At 39.2% G+C, this 22,137-nt stretch overlaps 1 protein-coding gene across 1 annotated transcript in view; it reads left to right on the top strand.

The window, feature by feature from the left end:
- Positions 1–7,174: 7,174 nt before the first annotated feature.
- Positions 7,175–22,137, top strand: part of LOC125454912 (cell cycle control protein 50A-like) — a 33,790-nt gene continuing 18,827 nt past the window's right edge. The window contains exons 1-3 of the mRNA XM_048536218.2: positions 7,175–7,554; positions 14,975–15,088; positions 21,793–21,900. Of these exons, the coding sequence (XP_048392175.1) occupies positions 7,339–7,554; positions 14,975–15,088; positions 21,793–21,900 (438 nt within the window). The 5' untranslated portion in view covers positions 7,175–7,338. The remainder of the gene's footprint in view (positions 7,555–14,974; positions 15,089–21,792; positions 21,901–22,137) is intronic.

Raw genomic sequence — 22,137 nt, 5'->3', positions numbered from 1 at the left:
TGTGTCAATATCCCACTGAACAAAGGCAAGCCGTATAATCTGTTAGTCTCAGCAGCCACTCAACTCCGTTGGCCTGGGGCTGCTTCAGGAGCTATTGGCCTCCACTCTAGCATGAATCTACTTCCTTGGGAGGAAAATAACATGTGCATATGGGTTCATTAAGAACTTGGGAATGAAGCATTAGAAAATGGTCCAAATCATTGAATGTCAAACCTATCACAAAAACCCAGCCCAAAAACCCCCAAATCCAATTCTTCTTTGAAGTTGCTGAACATATTCTCACTTACTAAATCTGTGTCCAAGGCCTCCAATCAGGTTTCTGTCCCTGCCACAATTCCAAAGTAACTCACTTCGAATTCTCCATATAATGTCTGATGGGTTTGCAATCTTCAATATGGTTGACCACATGCACTATGTCTCTCTGTTGTCACCCAGGTGCATGGGACTAAAGTTGCATGTTCCATTACCTCACTTACAATACCTTCTCTTCCAATTCTTGTACAGTATCACCTAAGGATCTTTCTTTGGCCTCTCCTTTTATCATGCAAGTCTACTGCTCCTTAACAACATCATCTGAAATGTAAGAACAACACATATTTTGTTTGTCATTGCGAACGGGAAAATGGTATTGTTAATTATTAAAAAATCACCCAAGATTTGAAGCAAAAGTGGAATTCTGTGATCACTTAATGGCTACACAAAAACATAACTTTTTAAGCTGTATTTGATACTTTCATTAGGTACGTTGGTGCCAAGTATCTGAGGGGAAAATAAAAAGTAACTGCCAGCAACAGTTTGTGGATAGTTTAAGTACAGGTTGTCACAGAACTTACAAAAGAGGTAAAGCAGACCTGTAATGTCTGCCAGCAAGCAAAATTGCTTTGTCTTTTTCTTTAACTGGAAAAGAAGCATATAAAAAAACTGCTAACTCAGACAAAAACACAGGTCCAACTGAACCGGCTACTGAATTTAGATTCACCACAGTTGGTAACAATGTGACATAATTATCAAAGACCAAAAACAAATTGAGAAAGTCCACCTCATTTCTCCTTCGTAGTTTGGTCTTTGGTGCACAGACTTGTCATTTTTTTGCATATACTTTCTACCCACTATATTTCTGCTTGAGCTGTTTGTCACATCTGCCCTGTTCACCCAATTAGTGAATGAATATGTGTTTGGATTCATAGGGGCATAAAGAGGACATCTTTTTTATTCCTTTCATTTTTGGACTGTTGACCAAAACTAAAAAGGAAAAGATAGCAAGAACTGCAGATGCTGGAGTCAGAGACAACACAATGTGGAGCTGGAGAAACACAGCAGGTCAGGCAGCATCAGAGCATCAGGAAAATTGACGTTTCAGGTCAGGACCCTTCTTCAGAAAATGGAGAAGGATCTTGACCTGAAACATGAACTTTCCTGCTGCTCTGATGCTGCTTGACCTGCTATGTTCCTCCAGCTCCACACTGTGTTGTCTCTAAAAACGAAAATACTGTTTTAATCAAGAGATTGCACAAAAAAGTGACTGCAGTTTTAGAAATCATATCTACTGGAACACTTTGTGAGTTACATACGTGTTGCATTTTTTTCCTGGAACAGAAGAAGGAGACATGTAGCTGATAAGTTCTGAACTAAAGGAAAGATGATTGATGGTAATGTTCTGACTGGATCCTGACCAGGTGACCATGGCTTGTATGAAACCAAGTACAGCAGAGAATCACCTGGTCTGCAAAGAGAAAGCATGAAAAAACATCTCCCTCTCTCATGTGAAGGTACAAACAAATCTCCAGAAACAGCTCAGATAATAGTGTGGAACTGGATGAACACAGCAGGCCAAGCAGCATCTCAGGAGCACAAAAGCTGACGTTTTGGGCCTAGACCTTTCATCAGAGAGCGGGGGGGGGGGGGGGGGGGGGAAGAGGTTCTGGAATAAATAGGGAGAGGGGGGAGGTGGACCGAAGATGGAGAGAAAAGAAAATAGGTGGAGAGGAGAGTAAGAGATTGCAAGAGAGATGCAATGGGAGAGAGATTCCCTGAGGTTGGTCCGGAGGAAGGAGGGTAACTTCTTCTGGTTAGGCATCCCTGGAAGAGGCTTCACAGTGAGGTTAAAATTGTATCAGAGATAGTGGGAACTGCAGATGCTGGAGAATCCAAGATAACAAAGTGTGGAGCTGGATGAACACAGCAGGCCAAGCAGCATCTCAGGAGCACAAAAGAGCTCCACACTTTGTTATCTTGGATTCTCCAGCATCTGCAGTTCCCATTATCTCGCTCCAGAAACAGCTCATTATCTTCAACTCAGCTTTCTCTGCAAATCCTTTGTAGAAGAATAAAATGAATTTAGTGACAGTGAAAGGATGAGGATCACTAACTGATGAGCATTTATTGAGAATCCCTAGGTGCTCGTGAGAAGGTGGTGGTGAGTTGTGTTCTTGAACTACTGCAGTTCATGTGCTGGAGCCACAATGCCCTTGGGGAGGGAATTCCAGGATTTGACCCAGTGACAATGAAAGTCAGTATGTTTCTAAGTCAGCATAGTGAGTGGCTTGGAGGGGAACTTGCAGGAAGTGGTGTTCCCTATCTGCTTCCCTTATCCTTCTCAATGGAAGTAGTCACAAGTTTGGAAGGTACAGTCTTTGATGAATTTCTTCAGCGCATCTTGTAGATAGTACACATTGCTGCTACTGAGTATCAGTGATGCTTGTGATTGCTTGTGGATGCGGTGCATATTGATTGGGCTGCTTTGTCCGATGGTATCAAGCTTCTTGAGTGTTAAAGCTGCACCCAATCCAAGCAAGTCGGCAGTATCTCTTGTGCCTTATACACAGTGAACAGGCTTTGGGGAGTCTGCGGGTGAGTTGTTTGCAACAGTATTCTAGCTTCTGACCTGCCCTTGTAGTCATTGTATTTATATGGCAGCAAGTCCAGTTGAGTTTCTGGTGAATCGTAACCCCAGGATGCTGATAGTGGAGAATTCAGTGATGGTGGCACCATTAAATATCAAGGGGTGGTGGTTAGATTGTCTTTTACTGGAGATGGTCATTGGCCAACATTTGTATGGCATGAATATTACCTGCCACTTGTCAGCCCAAGTCTGATTAATGTTACTGATCTTATTGCATTTGAAAATGGACTGCTTTGATGTTTTAGGAGTCGTAAATAGTGCTGAACATTGTGCAGTCATCCGCAAACATCCTCTCACGTCTGACCTTATGATGGTGGGATGATCATTGATGAAGCAGCTGAATATGGTTTGGCCCTGGGCACTACCCTGAAGAATTCCTGCAGAGATGTCCTAAAGCTGAGATGACTGACTGCCACAGCCAACAACTACTCATCTTCCTGTGTGCCAGATACGACTCCAATCAGCAGCGAGTTTTGACCCAATTCTCATTTAGTCCAGTTTGCTAGGGTCCTTGATGCCACACCTGGTTGAACGTGGCCTTGATTTCAAGGGCAATCACTCTCAACTCACCACTGAAGTTCAGTTCTTATGACCATGTTTAAGCCAAAGCTGTAATGAGATAAGAGCTGAGTTGCCCTAGTGGAGATCAACTGGATGTCAGTGAATTTGTTATTGCTGAGCAGGTGCTGCTTTGATACCCCTGCTGATGACACCTTCCATCACTTTGCTGATGCTCAAGAGTACACTGATGGGGCAGAAACTGATCAGGTTGGATTTCTACTGCTTTTTGTAACAGGACATCCACATTGTCAGGTAAATGTCAGGATTTTAGCTCTACTGGAAGAACTTGGCTAGGGGAGTGGTAAATTCTAAAGCATTAGTCTTCAGTGCTATTGTCAGAATATTGTCAGGGCCCATAGTATTTGCACTATCCAGTGTCACTAATTGTTTCTTGATATCACGTGGAGTGAATCGAATTGGCTGAAGAGTTGGCATCTGGAGGGTTGTAGGTATTTGGAACTCATTGCTGAAAGGGTGGTAGAAGTTCACATCATTTGAGAAGTATATAGATGAACGTTTGAAATGACATTGGTTACAAGGATACAGGCCAAGTGCAGGAAAATAGAAATAAAATAGATGGATATGTGATGATGACAAAGTGTAGGCCCAAAACATCAGCTTTTGTGCTCCTGAGATGCTGCTTGGCCTGCTGTGTTCAACCAGCTTCACACTTTGTTATCTTGGATTCTCCAGCATCTGCAGTTCCCATTATCTCTGGATATGTGACAGTTGGGGTAGACAGAATGGGTTGAAGGACCCCTTAAAACTGTAAAAATTCGACAATTCTCTGAAAATTGGGAACTTAATCAAGGTGCTAATAGTTCCTTATGTGTGTGGAACCACAACCTGACGCCCCTCTACACCACCCTCATAGCAGAATGTTTGCTTTAATTGTTGAGCAAATTGATCACATCAGTCAAGGTAGAGTCAAATTAATGCACTGTACACTGAGAATCTTCCAGGTTATCCTTAAACTCACACAGAAAACTAATATTGGGGTGACTAGGGTTTGATCAATTAATGGAAGCGTCGAATCACAAATTGGTATGGCACAGATAAAGGCCATTTAGTCCAACATGCCTACACCATTTATATCCAAGTGTTTTCATTTTCTCTCACAACTTGCTTGCTTCATTTGCGTATCACTTTAAATCTATGCTTTCTTGGCATTCCTTCTTTTACGAGCCAGAATAGCTCTGGATTGAACCTCGTCTGTCATCTATCCATCTACTCCACCATCTTGTCAATATGTTTTTGGAGTTTCATAAAGTCCTCTTCGCAGTTTACAATTCTTCCTTCCACTGATCATTACTCTCTGTTTCCTATCAGTCAGCCATTTTTGTATCCATGTTACTATTGTCACCTTTATAACCATGACCTATAATTTTCCTCACAAGTCTATTGAGTGACACTGTATCAAATGCCTTTTGAAAATCCATGTATACTATTAAATCATAGTCCCATAGGACCAGAGGGCTTCTCTCTCATGAGAAAGACATCTGGTGGGGAGGTCAACCATAGGTTCACAGTGCCTTAGGGAAACGGGTCAAGAAGGCAGGACTTTTATGGTCAACAACAAGAAGTACAAAAACAGAAGCTGCTGGAAAAGTTCAGCAGGTCTGGCAGCATCTATGAAGAGAAATCAGAGTTAATGTTTCGGGTCCGGTGACCCTTCCTCAGAACTGATGGTAGCGAGGAAATGTCTGCATATAGGCAGAGGATAGAGTGGAGGGAGGTTGTGAGAAATAAATGAAATGTGGGGAAAGAGCCCAACAAGAGAGAAAAACAGTTGGACACATAAAGGAGTTGATAATGATCTGGCTAGGAGGTTGAAAAGCTGTTGATGGGAACCGTTGGTGACTAACAGTAGGTAGCCTTCATTCCCGACCCCATCCCTGTCCCTTTTTTTCTGTATATAAACTGACATTTTTCCAGCCACCATCTGTTCTGAGGAAGGATCACCAGAACCAAAACATTAACTCTGTTTTCTCCTTCACAGATGCTGCCAGACCTGCTGAGCTTTTCCAGCAACTTTGTTTTTGTATCAGATTTACAGCATCCGCAGTTCTTTTGGTTTTCAACAGGAGGTAGTGTGTCCTGGCAGACTATTTGATAACAAGGCCTGGTGTGTGGAGTAGGGGGCTAGGACATGGGAGAGTTCAGGACCTAAAATAATTGAACTCAGTACTGGGTCGCGGGGGGTAGCTGTCTGTCGAACTTTGAACATCATAGAGATAACTGTGAGTCTGGGTGGATTCAAGGCTCTGGGGAGAGTCTGAGCAGCAGGCAGTCACTGAGGAATATGGACCAAATAAAAATCAACAGAACTGCAAATGCTGTAAATCAGGAACAAAAACAAAGTTGCTAGAAAATTTCAGCAGGTCTGGCAGCGTCTGCGAAGGAGAAAATAGAGTTAATGACCCTGCGAAGGGTCCCCAGACCCAAAACGTTAACTCTGTTTTCTCCTTCACAAATGCTGCCAGGCCTGCTGAGCTTTTAAAGCAACTTTGCTTTTGTCACTGAGGAATGTGATATAGCTGACCTCATCTTGGTGACTTCAGCTAGTGAGGGAATTGAACACGCACTGTTGGCATCAGTTTGTGTTGTGTACCAACCATCCAGCCTGAGCTAACCACATCAATCTTTTCTGTTACCTCTTCAAAAGACTCCAGCAAGTTCACTAAACATGATTTTCCTTTAGGGGAGTGCAAGGTGCCATAAGCTTGAGACTCACTAAATCCAATGTGGATGTTCAGAAAAATAACCCAGACAGCAGTTGAAATATAGAAATTGGTCAAACAGGGAGTAGATGAAATTTTCGGTGCTTTGACTGTGAAGCTAGTTAAAGAGAAGAAATGCGAAGCATATCAGCCAATCAACACTATTCCCATAAAAGTGTAAGCCATAAGGAATTGTTTGGACGTATCACCTTGGAATCCTGACTAACGGTAAGCAGGACATTGGGGGTTAGGTGGATTCAGCTTGTCTGGTCCAGTCTCCTTTCGCTGTGTGAATTGCAGAAACAGAAGTTGCTGGAAAAGGTCAGCAATCTGTGAAAAGAGTTCCGAGGAAGGGTCGCCAGACCGGAAACGTTAACTATGATACCTCTTCACAGATGCTGCCAGATCCGCATTTCCAGCAACTTCTGTTTTTGTTCCCGATTTACAGCATCCGCAGTTCTTTCGGTAAACTGTAGAGAGTCTGACCTTGTGGCCGCTCTGACTGAGGGGTGTGAGCCGAAATGACAACTATTTTTTCCCCCGAAGACGGTGACGGTGAGTAACATACGAGCAAGAAACCGGATGGAGGTTTGGAGAAGGCTTGTCTGGAGCAAAGCACCACTTAGACGGAATATCCTGCTTCAGCGCTTTGCATTCTCCATAATTTATCTGTAATATAATTAAGGGAGCTGTTTACTTTGTTTGATTCCACGCTCGGACCTCTTCACTCCTCTACCTGCCATCTTCAGGTATTTTCTCTATTGTATCTTCCAGCCTGGAATATCAGTAAAGTCCTAGTGTTAGTCAAGCCCCTAAGACTGTATTTACAAACAATTCATCATGTCTTAGACTTCCATCAGCTGAATGTTGATTGGTCTGTAACAAATTGCTGTCGAAACGCTTTACTGGTCGTTATGGAAACAGCAGCTCGGAATGTTCAAGAGCGTCATGACGTCCTTGAACGTGATCATGCGATGACGTTAATTATAGACGTCATCGCGTAGCAGCGTACTCGGGTTTTGGTTTCCGGGATTAGTTCCTTCTTTCTCCTCAGGGGTTAGGTCCGAGCGGTAAGTGGTACATTGGGGTTTGGTGTGTCAATCGTAGAGACCGTGATCTTGTGGCCGCTCTGACTGGGGGGGGTCTGAGCCGAAAATGGCAACTAATTATTCCCCCAAAGATGATGATGGTGGTGAGCAGCACAAGAGCAGGAAACCGGACAACACCGCATTTAAGCAGCAGCGCCTCCCCGCCTGGCAGCCTATTCTCACCGCCGGCACTGTCTTACCCGCTTTCTTTATAATAGGCCTCATTTTCATCCCCATCGGCATCGGCCTGTTCGTCACCTCCAACAACATCAAAGAATTCGAGGTAAGTCCCGTGGCGGAAGCACTGTAAGCTTTGTGAGGTTGAGGACAAATGAGGAACAGCGTCAACCAAGGCATACAATTGTCAACCTAATTCTTCCTTAATATTATTGGTCTACGTACGGCACACCCTAGACACTGATACCATTAGGTTTTTAACTTTTCGGTCTATGCCAATATATAATAGTGTGGTTATCAGTAGTAAAGTTGCAAATCTGCAAAGAAGCATTCCTTTTGGATGTATTCTTTTGGAGGAATGGTGTTTAGTTCGATCAGACCTAATGTATACCAAACTAATCTGTGAAAACACATTATTGAAACATCTGTAATGATATCGTTTCTCGTTATGATCGGGAACACTTGTAGGCAGTGTTGTGGTGACACCCTGCTTTTAAATGCGAGCACTCTAAGCATGGAACCAACGTAGATTGCAGATCCTAAATCGTTGGGTATTTTTGGGTTTATTTGGAAGATGCTTTCTGAACGGAATGGCCTGCTTTGCATTACCTAGCAATGTTTTTAATTAAAGTACCTCCAGATTTTGCAAACTACATTTATTTTAATTATTTTTCCTTTTATCAATTGATGCTCCTTAACATTGGCTTTATTTTTTGCAAACCTTTGGCAAGATCAGCAACACAGACAGATAAAGGCAAGGTGTACTACAGAGACAACAGTCAGAATGTGGAGTAACAGAAGTACCTTGAAACTTTGGGAAATGACTACCTCATTTGTGCCTAATTCCAAATTTCTTTGTTTTTTTGCTAAATTATCATGAAAGAGATTAAGGTCATATCCTCGGTTACTGTAATCTATAAATCTTAAATGTTTGAATGTTTAAACTAACAAGAGACCTACTAAAATGTTTCAATCATATTAGTACTGAAATTGTACCTCTTTACAGGAAGTATAGTTATTCTTTCACCAAATATATCAACAGAGTCAAAATGCCAATGTTTGGAATTAAACTACTTAAAACTGTCCATGCGTAAACATGGTACAGAAGTACATATTTTTGTTAGGGCTCTGACTGTTTTTTATTTGGTTAAAACTATAGAATGTGAAAGTCTTGTTGGAAACTGTTTTCTCCCAGGTTGAAAAGACAGGTTTAGATCCGGTGAGCTCAATAGTATTTGAATGTACAGTCTCTTTGCTATTATAATTTTTTTTGTCTGTCATTGGAAAAATAACAACATGTTATCTACGAACCTTGTTCCATGATTATCGCTGTTTAGGATTCCTGTTTTTGAAGCGGTATTCTAACTACTCCATTCTTCAATTTATTTGTGTGGTGGCATTCCCTTTCAGGTTAGATTGTATAGACGTTCAAGATATGAATGTTAGCTTCATCTGTTGAAACAACGTTCATGTCAAATGATTAAAATAATACATCTTTGCAAAAACATCAAATCTGGTGAATTTTCTTGATTTAAGATCAAAAATAACTTTTGGATAATAAACCATTAAATAATTGTCCCTGCTATTTGTCACACTTAACAAATCCACCATTTCATTGTTTCCTTCCATGCCATTCCCTATGCTACTCTCTAATCCCTCCTGTGCTATTTCCAAGCATTTGTTGCCAACCATATCCATTCCACCAATCTCATCCATTCCTCACAAAACAATTTTTTCAGCCAGAATAACTTCATTACTGGGCTCTGCTTTCCTTCTGCCGTTTTTGAGCTCCCCACCTTTGGTGTCACCAACTGTGGGTAGCCACATGCCTGTCATGAGGTCTTGTTCTCTGCTTTGCTCATGTGCCTTTGTGTGTGCCAGTTACTGCCCAGCAAATAGACTTACCAAGAAGTGCACACTTCAGCTGCTGAATCATAATCATGTACCTTGACAAAAACTGAGTTTATCTGCAGATTTTGATATAAAAAAAATCAACTTTACATTAGGCTAAGAATTTACCAAGTATCAGTGTATGTCTCATTACGTAAATTCATTTTGCAGATAAACGTTGTGTGTTCAGTGCCAAACTGACTATCAGAGTGCCATCAATTCTTGAAACTCTGTCCTATAACTTTAATCGTGAAGTGTATGGTTTCATGATGCTATGAGAATGAACTCATTTCTGTCAGGCCATTATGGAAAAATAGTTTCCACCTAGCAGCTCCTTTTTCTCCCCCCTCCTATGGAGAAGAAATTTTAGTTACTTGGGCTGTAATTGACCAAGGACCAAATATGACACTGGCAAATTCCAGCAAATGTGTTGCCTTGTTATCATAAACTTTTTGCCCCAGTTACAATATGGTGCATGAAAAAGCAAGGGAATTTAAAAAATAAACATTGAGGTAAAATTATTGGATTTCAGCCTGATGCAATTTCTTTTCAGGTTCAATGATTCTGAATAACTGTAAAATAATCCCATTAAGATGTGTGGCTTGCAAGCCAGGGCCTGTCTTTTTAGCCCTTGAAAGCTGAATGCAATATCTCTCAAGAGTACTGGTCAGGAATCTTCAGTTTAAATTGCCCTTGTTACCTCTGAATAGTATCTTATATCACATTTTATTTTATTTTGAGGCATCGTTGAAAAATAACAAAGTCTGGTAATTATTATTAAAACTGGCGAGAATGAGTTTGATAGCAAGCCTTTCATCTGTCTGAAGGACAAGAGAAATTCCTGTCCTCTTGTTCACTTTTAGCTCTGGTGTTCAATATTAAAATCAGAGCAGTGGTGGTGATAAATCTCCTTGAATTTCAGACATAAATGCTTTAATTTAACATGCACAATGTTTTCATTTTCCTTCCTTTGCCCCATTTATCTTGTTTCAATTAGTCTTTAAAAAAGGGTATTTATTTCTATTTCTGCTCTAATCATGTATTTTGACAGGAGGAACACCTTTTTTGAAGTAATTGTGAAAAGCTAGTGGAAAACAGCTGTTATATTTGTAAAGAAAAGACAAAGAAATAAAAATTTCTTTTATCTTCATCCTGGACCTGTTTGTCTTTAGTTTTTGCCATTTATGTGGATTTTCAGTGTAAGATCAAAGCTTCCCATTGGGTGTTGGTAAATGTTGCTAAAGACTTCCGTCCTGTTTAATTTGTCTTGAAAACACCTCTTTTAATGGGATTTGAAACAAAGGAAAAAGCGATGCCAGATGAAAAAGAGCAGATGTTTTTGGGCTATGATTTCATCATGGAAGTGACAGAACTCCAAGCAATATGATGAATGTTAATCTTTGACTTATTTCTGATATCAAACAGGAAGAGTCTTGGGACCAGACAAGTAACTTTTTTGTTTGCTACCAACATATTTTTCTTTGGATGAGTAAGTTTCACTTCATATTATGGGTTAATAGAAACGATGTTGGGTATGAGCGCACCATATTCCCACTGCCTAGATGATTGGTTATTCACAAATGGTTGTTTCCAAAATTGAACCTAAAACCACACTGTTCTCAAATTTAAGTTGTGATTTGATCTGATTATCACTTTAAAAATAGACAGTAACCACAATCCTAAAACCACTAATGATGACTATATGGTAGAAAATGTGACAGTTAGGGAGGTGGAATACAGGCCTACTGAATAGACTATTTGGAGAAATGACATCAGATACTATTTAGAAGAGTTGATGTGTTTGTATAGAGTGGGCAGGGATTACAAAACCATAATTGAAGGGCTTAGGTGATTCTCAGAGCAGTTTATACTTGGTTGCCTTTAGAGTAACAACCAAGACTAGAGTTAATCACTAGGAAATGCAGAGAAGCTAAAATATCTGATGACTAAATCCAACTGGGTGTTTGTGCTGAATGCTCTAAATGATGAAATGTTCTGTTTATTTAAAGTGTGCCTCAGTTCAGTTGTGTGCCATTCTTCTTAGTGTTGTGTGTAAACGCTAAAGCATGTTAGTTCTGTTAGCTGTTGTAACATATTCTTATGGAAAGTATTACTTTTTCTCCAACTTTTAATGACAAATGTTTAGATGTTAAAGATAAAAGTGTGTAGCTGGATGAACACAGCAGGCTAAGCAGCATCTCAGGAGCACAAAAGCTGACGTTTCGGGCCTAGACCCTTCATCCATGAAGGGTCTAGGCCCGAAACGTCAGCTTTTGTGCTCCTGAGATGCTGCTTGGCCTGCTGTGTTCGTCCAGCTACACACTTTGTTATCTTGGATTCTCCAGCATCTGCAATTCCCATTTATCTCTAGGCTAGTTTAGGGATTGGTTTCAGAAAATTATTTGCTGCTACTCTTCAAATCAGAATGGAAAGTTAAGAATTTCCATATGAGCTTATCGTATGGAATAGCACCTGTTCAGATGCACATGACAGTACACCTACACTTCACTGTCACTATAAAGAAAAAACAAACTTCATGTATTTCAGTTATTTTACTTGTAACATTGAAAGGCTATGCATTCTTGGAAGCAACCTCACTGCTTTCAATTAAGTAATCACATTCTTGCAAACTTCTGCATACCTAGTCACTAACATTCATCTTTTTGTTTTTTAAAAAAGACACTTTTGTTCAGAAGTATATTTATTCTGTACTCTAATTATATTTGCTCCCCTTAGCATTATTATGATAAAAGTAAAATTGCCATTGTCCTATTAGCTGACTTGCTTGCTTTTAAATGCATATTGGACACTTTGTTGAGCACCTGCATATGGTGGACGTTTCGTATCTGTCAGGAAGAATTTTATTAGTCTCATCCCCTCTTTTTCCTGCATTATCTAAATTTTATTAAATAGCAATTTCGTACTGTTTGCCAACAGTTGGCTTGATATGCATTTTGGAAATATTCAGGAAATTGATTAAATATTGGAGCACCATTGTATAATCTACATACAAGCAAAACAAACAGGTTAATTGTTCTTTCTTCTTACTGCTGTTTGTGCAATGATGCTGTCATAACTGCTTCTGTCTTTGCAGAAGTAACAATGCTTTTGTGAATTGTTTTGAGAAATCTGACGTAAGGTAATTCATTAAATCAGCGTTTTCTGTGCTGTGTAGAGCTCAAATTTGTATTTGCTTTATTTGCATAGATTTTGTACTTGTCATACCCTTGTGAAAGGTAAATAAATCTCTAATTGTAGAGCATTTTACAAAGGTGCACCTTGAAATAATTGGATGGCAAGGGTTTATGTCAGAATATTTTTTTGAGTGTTTTTAACTTTTCTAAATGCTGGAGATTCGGAGATTTGAATTTGTGAATAGTAATTGTGACCCTTGGAAATGGGCATACATCGATGTCTCTGTCTCTGAGTAAACTGACCTACACATACTGTGATACTCTGCAGATCATTATATTAATGGCCAGAAATTGCACTGTTGATCAGTTTTTCACCTTGCTATACAATGAACGCTAAGGCCAATTTGAGACTGCCTTGTGGATGAGCAAATTTTCCACAGATGGATTTTGTTTAGTATTTTCTACTGTTTTGTTAGGCAAACTCCATAAATAGTTAGAAATTCTAATGTTTCAAAATCAGAACTTATTTTGCTTAGTCAGTTGGTATTGCTGGCCCTTAAACTTTCATAATTCCAAGATAATTACAATCTTTGAACACTAGGTTAAAATATTCTAATGGAAGAACCCAACAAACATTACATCAAGTCCTGAACCAATTGATGGGCCATGGCTTTGTCAACATTAGTTATTTTGTTTTGGATTGCAATTATAGGTGAAATAATATTTTGTGTAAGCTATTCTTGATTCAAAGTGTGAACACTATTAGTAGTTGGAAGGTAAGTGTACACTGTTTTATGCTAATTGTTGAATATTAATATATTCAACAAATTAGTTTTGTGCACTGTGATAGTTAAGAATACAGCTATCAGTTTAAAGCATGTTATCGACGTAAGCCTTAAACAGTTTTGAGATTCTTGATCTTCTAGGATACAATTCCTTTTTAGTTGTATGTTTTGATTGCTCAATTCTTCGTCTGAGATTATGGACAGCTAGTTGTCTCTCCATCAATTAAGAAACAGTCTCATAAATGATATGTAAGGGTGATGTAGATTGTATTTGAGGGAATCTTTCATGAGGAGAATCTCCTGGTCTGGGCTCAGCAGTTCACCCACAGATGCAATAGGGAGGAAATGAGGAGTGAGATCTGTTCTTATGGTCAGTAGACTGGGAATGCACTTTGAGGTGGGTCTGGCTGTGTAAATGATAAATAACATTTAATATTTAATTATATTTTCTGTTTAATGCACAGCATGGATATTCTGCCTTGAACAACAAAAATGTGCAGCATAGAAAAATAATGGAGGCTGTTATCTTAGAAATGTCTGTCAATTTAGAACATAGAACATTACAGCACAGTACAGGCCCTTCGGCCCTCGATGTTGTGCCGACCTGTCATACCGATCTCAAGCCCATCTAACCTACACTATTCCATGTAGGTCCATATGCTTATCCAATGATGACTTAAATGTACCTAAAGTTGGCAAATCTCCTACTGTTGCAGGCAAAGCGTTCCATTGCCTTACTACTCTCTGAATAAAGAAACTACCTCTTACATCTGTCCTATATCTTTCACCCCTCAATTTAAAGCTATGCCCCCTTGTGCTTGCCGTCACCATCCTAGGAAAAAGGCTCTCCCTATCCACCCTATCTAACCCTGATTATTTTATATGTTTCAATTAAGTCACCTCTCAACCTTCTCTCTAATGAAAAACAGCCTCAAGTCCCTCAGTCTTTCCTCGTAAGACCTTCCCTCCATACCAGGCAACATCTTAGTAAATCTCCTCTGCACCCTTTCCAAAGCTTCCACATCCTTCTTATAATGTGGTGACCAGAACTATACGCAATACTCCAAGTGTGGCCGCACCAGAGTCTGGTACAGCTGCAGCATAACCTCTTGGTTCTGGAACTAGATCCCTCTATTAATAAAAGCTAAAACACTGTATGCCTTCTTAACAGCCCTGTCAACCTGGGTGGCAGCTTTCAAGGATCTGTGTACATGGACACCGAGATCTCTCTGCTCATCTACACTGCCAAGAATCTTACCGTTAGCCCTGTACTTTGCCTTCCGGTTACTCCTACCAAAGTGCATCACCTCACACTTGTCTGCATTAAACGCCATTTGCCACCTCTCAGCCCAGCTCTGCAGCTTATCTATGTCTCTCTGCAACCTACAGCTTCCTTCATCACTATCCACAACTCAACCGACCTTAGTGTCATCTGCAAATTTACTAACCCATCCTTCTTCCTCATCCAGGTCATTTATAAAAATGACAAACAGCAGTGGACCCAACACCAACCCTTGTGGTACACCACTAGTAACTGGTCTCCAGGATGAACATTTCCCATCAACTACCACCCTACTGATTTTCTTGACTTCTGTGTAAACTTCGAAGCCTTTCTTCTGTTGATATTGAGTGTGGTTGATTTTAGAACTGTCATTTCATTCTGTATATGATGTTTTAGGAATTGTGCTATATTTTTTAAAAACATTTTTTTCCCCAGATTGATTACACGGGCATTGAACCAAATTCTCCCTGTAATAGCTGTGCTATGAATGGTACATGGAATACTACGTGTATATGTGAAGTTCATTTCCAGCTGGATCAGCCATTTGAGGTATGAATTAATTACCTATGTATAATTAGCTGTAAAAACATTGCTGCTGCATTTAGGCCCCTTACCTGCTATGGTTAGGTTGTTGTGAGACAAACAACTGTTGCACCTCTCAACTGATATGTTCTCTGTGATGTGAATGCATGTAGTGATTAAAACGAAGGGGGCACTGTATTTTCATGTTTTTATGGTAGGTTGTGCTGCTTGACGTGCTGTTGTTGCTCTTGACAATGGTGCCTGCTGCCTATCTAATGAGGGCTACCTAAACCATACATGCCAGATTTACAATGGCTTCTCGCATCCAGCCTCCTGACAGTATAAGGGGTAAAAAGATTCTCTTTGCGGTGAAGCTGGCTGAAAGATCATATGCCTGGAGATGAAAGCACAGAACTAAATAAAATTGTGTGAAGGATTTGGTAATCTGCTGTCTGAAGCAGACAGCTTTACATTGCATATGGTACTGAATATAATTTAACAGTTTAGTGGAATGTCAAGGGGTAGGCCTGTTATTGGGGGCTGAAATTCTTTTCATTTGGTTCCAACTATACCTGCAAGTCATTGTACCTTTAGGTAGTCATGGTTGGAGCATACAATGGAAACTGATCAATACCCTGCAGTAAGGTCCAACGCATCACCTTGTTAAGTCCCAGCAGCAGCCTGTTTTTCCAGACTGCATCAAAGTTTCCAGGGCTTGGGTCTCTTGGTTGCACGTCTAGAGTGGCAGGGCAATGCATGGAAGGGAGAGGTAAGTCTTTGCATGTTATTTTGACAAATGTGCACTTTGTTAGTATTGGCTTTGAAGAGTTTTAAATGTAAGAGGGGAGAATTTTACATTTTTAAGCTATTGTTCGGAACATTGGAACAACATGTTAGAGATGTGGTCTCACCAATACTGTGTAAATTTATAATGTCCTTATTTAAGGAAGGATATAAGTGCTTTGGTGGATTGGAGGAGGTTTACAGCATTTGATTCCTGAAATGACTGAGTTATCTATTAGCAATGTTCCCTGAAATTATTTTTGTTGCTATGTGGACCTGCATGGAGGTCGTGCATAATGACAGGATCTGGGATTGAAAGCCAGTGTATTGGTCTCCCTGCTGGCATGTGTGGAATCACCAAGTGGCCCCACAACCCTGCAGCTTAGAAGCTATATTGCTGATGAAAATAGATTAGGCAGGCTGAGTTCATTTCTGCAGGAGTTTAAAAGATTGAGAGTTGACTTGGTTGAAACGTACAAAATCACATCTGCCCTTGACAAGATGAACGTGAAAGGATTGTTGTTGCGTCAGTCCAGAACTGGAGATTGATATAAAATTCAGGATTGCCCTTTCATGGCAAGAGAGGACTTTTTTTGGCTGAAGTTTGTAGGGTTTTGGAACACTGTCTCAGAAGATTGTGCCATTAAATAGTTTTAAGGCAGGAGACAGATTTCTGTTAGGCAAGGGAATGGAAGACTCAATGGGAAAGTGGATTATAGAAATTTAGGAACATTTGGCCCTTTTTGAGTCTGCTATGCTGTTCCACATGATCATGCGTATGGGTCTGGATGGGATGCTCTTGAGGGTTGGTGTGGACTTATTGGGCCTAAGGGCCTGTTTCCACACTGTAGGGATTCTATGATCTATGATCATCTATGAGCTATCTCTGCATCGTCTCAAAGGTCACCTTCCCACTCGGCTTTGTGACATCTGGAAATATTATCTTTAGTTGTCTCACTTGAATATATATTGTAAACAGCTGGGAATCAAGCATTGATCTTTGTGGTACCCCACTGGCTGTCACTTAGGAAACTACAACAGGTCATTTTCTGTCTGCCAGTAAGTTTTCTATCCATGTCAGTACACTGTCCCCAGCCCCATATGCTTCAATTTAACATGCAAATCTCTTATGATGGAACTTATCAAACAACTTCTGAAAGTCCAAGTAAACCACATCCACAGGTTCTCCCAAAGAATTCTACTAGATAATCCTTGAAAAATTCGAATAGATTCATCAGGCGTGATTTCGTTTCCATAAATCCATGCTGCCTCAGTCTAGTTTTCCATGTTTCCCAGGTGGTCTGATATTAAATCTTATTAGAATGGACTTCCAGCATTTTCCCCACTCCCGACATCATCAGGCTAACCGGTCTATAATTCTGTTTTCTTGTCTCTCCACTTTGAAATAGTGGGATTACAATAGTTACCCTCCAAACCATTTGGAACTGTTCCAGAGTGTATAGAATCTTGAAAGATGACCACCAATGCATTCGCTATTTCTCGGGCCAATTTCTATAAGTACTGTAGAATGTAGATTGTTAGGCCTTGGGGATTTGTTGGCTTTTAATCCCATCAATTTCTCCAACACCGTTTCTCTGTTAATACTGTTTTCCCTCAACTCCTCTCTCATCATACCATGCATTACCCAAAATTTTTGAGATGTTATTTGTGCCCTCCTTTGTGACGACAAAATCAGAATATATTTAATTAGTCTGTCAACTCCTTCCCCATTATAACATCTGTGTTTCTGTTCGTATAGAACCTATATTTGATATCACTACTTGGTTTTTCTCTTCACATATCTACAATAGCTTTATAATCAGTTTGTAAACTCCCTGCAAGCTTACTCTTGTACCTTTTCTCCCCCTCTGTCTTAGTCCATTCCCTTGACCTCCTTTGCTAAAATCTAAACTGATCCTCAAGTTTGCTGGCCTGTTTGGCCAATTTGTATGGCCCTTCGATCAAATTGTTAATGTTAGCCATAGCCAAGCCACCCCTCTTCTTTTACTTTTGTGTCAGGCAGGAATGACTAATTGTTGCACTGTTCATGTACTCTTTAAATGTTTGCCATTGTCTATTCACCATTATCCCTTTAAGCAGCTCTGTCCAATTTATCTTAGCCGGCTTGCATGTCATTGCATCGTAGTTTCCTTCCTTTAGATCAGGACCTTAGTTTCAGAATTAAATGTGTTGCTCTCCATCTTAATGAAGAATTTTATATATTATGGTCACTCTTCCCAAGGGTCCTTGCATAGCTAGAGTGCCAGTTATTCCTTTCCCACTAATAACATCCAGTCTAGAACGACCTGTGCTCTAACTGGTTCCTTAATATATTGATCCAGAAAACTATCGTATACACACTGCAGGAATGTCTCCTCTGTGGCATTGTAACTGATTTTGGTTTGCCCAATCTATATGCAGATTAAAGTTACCACTGTACTTTTATTGTTTTTGGCTCTAATTGCATGTTTAATGCCTTCTACAACATCACCACTACAGTTTGGTGATCCATATAAATAAAAAACTGCCATTATTGTTTTCTTCCCATTGGTGTTCCTCGCTCTATCCTTGCAGATTCCACATAATAGCTTTCCTCACTATTGTGTTTAATGTCCTCTTTAATCAGTAATGACACCACTCCTCCTTTTCCTCTCTTTTTTTTGTCTGTTCTTTCTAAATACTGAATACCCCCTGGATACTCAGTTCACATCCTTCATTACCTTGCAGCCACGTCTCCATAATTCCAATTATAATGTGTTTGTTTATATCTATTCGAAATGAAAATAACTGAGCCATGATCTCATTGAATGGTAGGGTAGGCTCAAATGGGTGAATGGTGTACTCCTGCTCCCAATTAGTAAGTTTGTCATAGGAACAAAATATTTAGTGTCTCAAGTCTGTTTCCCCATCCAGTGAGATTGCTGTTTTCATAACACTGAAATTTTTTTGCTAAATTTTATAACTGATTTTAATAAATTGTTCTCTGTAGAACAGAATTGCAAACTTGAATTTTTTGCATGAATAAATGTTTCATAATTTCACTCCTGAGAGGTTTGGTATAATTTATGCTTTATTTCCAGTCTACTGTTTTGTTGTCCTTTTTAATATCTTGAAACTTGGGATAAATATCTCAGTTTCCTAATTGCCAAGGATTAAAACCTTAGTTTGCTTAATCTCTCCTTGCAGCTTAATTCTTGGTATCCAGATATCATTGTAGTAAGTCTAGGCTGCACATGCCATGATGTCCAGGATTCAGGTTGTGGTCTAATTATGATTTTGTACAGCTAAAACATGACTTCTGCCTCATGTATTCGTTCCCTGTACATATAAAGCAGCTCATCAGTATTGATTGTTTTTGTTTTTGATACAATTTCATGAAATTTAAAGGGTTAATGTGTCTGAAACCCAATCCTTCTTGAACATGTCACTCGTTACAAAATGCCGCTTCTGCCTATAATCAAATCCACTTGTTAACGATTTTGCACATTCAATTAATATATCTCTAATTTTAGCTTCCATATCCATCCCTTACAATGTTGAATCTTTGTGTCTTTGGAAAATTTGAATGTGTAGCTATCAGTTCCATCATCTAAATTATCAATGAATTGAATGGATAGAAGATGGAATGTAGAAAGCTATCACTCATATTCTGCCAGTTGGAGTAACTGCTCATTACTGTGTGCTTTGTTTCTTGCAAATATTTCAATTTGTTAACCAAGTAATAATTTGCCCTCCATTGAAAGAGCTCAAACTTTAGCTGACCTGACCATCTCTTTAAATTTAAAGATTTCCTGGACAAAACCTACATTGTACAAATCCTTGCTACTTTTCTCTTAAAAATGTCACCTGATCAAAGTGTTGAATGTTTGTTAAAATTTGTCCAAGGGACTTGAGCATGAAAATGTGGTAGATAACTGCCTATCCTTAATTACAGACTGTTATAACTTTATCAAATCTTTGGTGAACTGGTCTGGAACTGATTTTTCAATTGTCACCTTTTTAAAATAGTGAAGTACCAGGGAAGCACCAGTCTCCAATTAAAATGACAGTTGTCTAACAATGAGAACCTTGTCGATGCCCCAGGAATAAAATTCCAAATTTCTGTTTAGTCCTGAATGTTTGTCTGTCTTCATTGTGATTAATTTATCAATTATTGTTGTTTTAGCTTGTATTATTTTGAGTCCCTGTCCTTGATTCAGTAATAGTTCCAATGTGAGTAATGGACAATTAAGTAAATGTTTCTTCCTGCATTATTTCTGTCCCTCAAATGTAACAGGCAGCAGTAGAGCGGATTAAAAACTTTAGCTGTGAAAAATCTTTAGCTTTATGTATTATTTCATTTTTGTTGCACAGAAATTTAATTGGCTTTCTTCATTTTTTAGCATGCTGATAAAGACAGTTTTGGAACATTTGCAAAGCAGTTTTGAGTCAGCAATTTGCCTTTGTGGTTACATAATCATGTTCAACATCTTTCGTTAAAGATTTGGTTGAGAGTTCATTTGCTTATAGTTTAAATAAAGATTGAATGGATTTAATATAGGTGTTAGACTCTAACTTGGATTCTAAACACAGACTACAGATCATTGGTCAAATTTTAAATGAAAGTAGCTATTAGCGGGTTGAGACTTTTAAACACTCTAGACTTCCTTTGGCTGGTGGGAAAGGAAGTGTTTGTGGATGACTGCCTGTGTTGAATTTTGGTTAATTGTGCAGTAGAAGATCAGGATTATTCATGCCCTTCAAAATAATTGTGTTGGTTCACAATTTTGGCAGCAGGGAGCAAGATTATGAAGTCTGTTGAATGCTGGATCTGGGGCCTGGTGCTGTGCTGTTTAAATTGTGGTTACATTTTCTTCCTTCTGATTGACAAGAATGACAGGTGTAAGAGACAGTGATGCACTTTGCTTCTTAGAACAAAGATACCGTGAAAGAATGCTGAACTAAGTTGCTAGTATGATGCAATACTGCTTATTTATACTTCGGGATAGTCAGGATCTTTTTGTTTTCAGTGGAAATATTTATGCAGCGGTTTTCACAAGATGACATTAGAAACAGTAGTATGGAAAAAAAAATAGTTTGAACTAGTTTATTGAAACTTTTCAGTAATAAACTTGTCTATACGTTAGACATTCAGGAATTCCATAAATTTAACATTTTTTAATGACGTTCATTAACACATTGTGACATCTTCAAAGCCTTGTCTGTTAGGATCAGAAGCGCTGACATGATTTTAATGACCTGCAAGGTAGTGGAAATCAGATACTGCTTTTTGTTGCAGTAACTTTTTAAATTAAACAGTATGAGACAGCAATAGGAAGTGGCTGTATGCAATAAATCCAGTGAAGTAATCGAGCCAATTCTTTCTGTCTTGTAGGGCTCCCATTACGCTATGGGGTACTCTTGATGGCATTATATGTTAATAGCCAGATAGGAACATTAAATCTGACTGGAAATTGTACATGCTGGAAACATGACCTTGCACAACTTGCTGTGTGAAAATTACAATTAAAAAAAAATATGTATCTGGCAAAAGGAACAGGGTCTCCATGGAGATAATGGGAACTGTTCTCTGATGAAGGGTCTAGGCCCAAAACGTCAGTTTTTGTGCTCCTGAGATGCTGCTTGGCCTGCTGTGTTCATCCAGCTTCATTCTTTGTTATCAAGGGTCACCACAGAATTGTTTTTATACCTAACTCAGTTACTGAAAAGTAGGAGGGGCAATAATATTCATCTTGGAAATGTCCCAGGTGAAGCTCAAACATTTTTTAATTATAACTTATTTTGTTGGTCACTGCAAAAACTGATTATACTATACCTATATACGAAATAAAGGTGGATTGTGTTAGCAAGCTTGTACAATGTCTTACAGAAACTTTCCTAACAATGCAAGTAGCCTTCTGTTCAAAATTTCTAACTGAACCTTGTTTAAACTTAATATATTTTTGCAGGGAAACGTTTTCATGTATTATGGATTGTCAAATTTCTACCAGAACCACAGACGGTATGTCAAATCAAGAGATGACAGTCAGCTTAATGGTGATAAGGCTTCTTTAAAAGTAAGTGAAAGTTCTTTAGGAATAATAATTTTAGCAGCTGAGTGTTGAATGCAACTTTGTTTTAACCTGCACTTATGAACTGGTGCCCTTGATAAACTGGCAAAATTATGCTTCAAATACTGTGAGATTTGCTGTGTTATCCAATTATCATAGCTTATGAAATTTATTTACCTCTATGTTGTTCAGTTGTATAGCTACATGGAATATAAACTGTTAATTCACTTTTGAGTTAATGTC

This window comes from Stegostoma tigrinum, chromosome 9 (assembly GCF_030684315.1).
Source record: "Stegostoma tigrinum isolate sSteTig4 chromosome 9, sSteTig4.hap1, whole genome shotgun sequence".
Lineage (NCBI taxonomy): Eukaryota > Metazoa > Chordata > Chondrichthyes > Orectolobiformes > Stegostomatidae > Stegostoma > Stegostoma tigrinum.
Note: the sequence above shows the minus strand (reverse complement) of the source record. Positions and strands in the feature narration are given on the sequence as shown.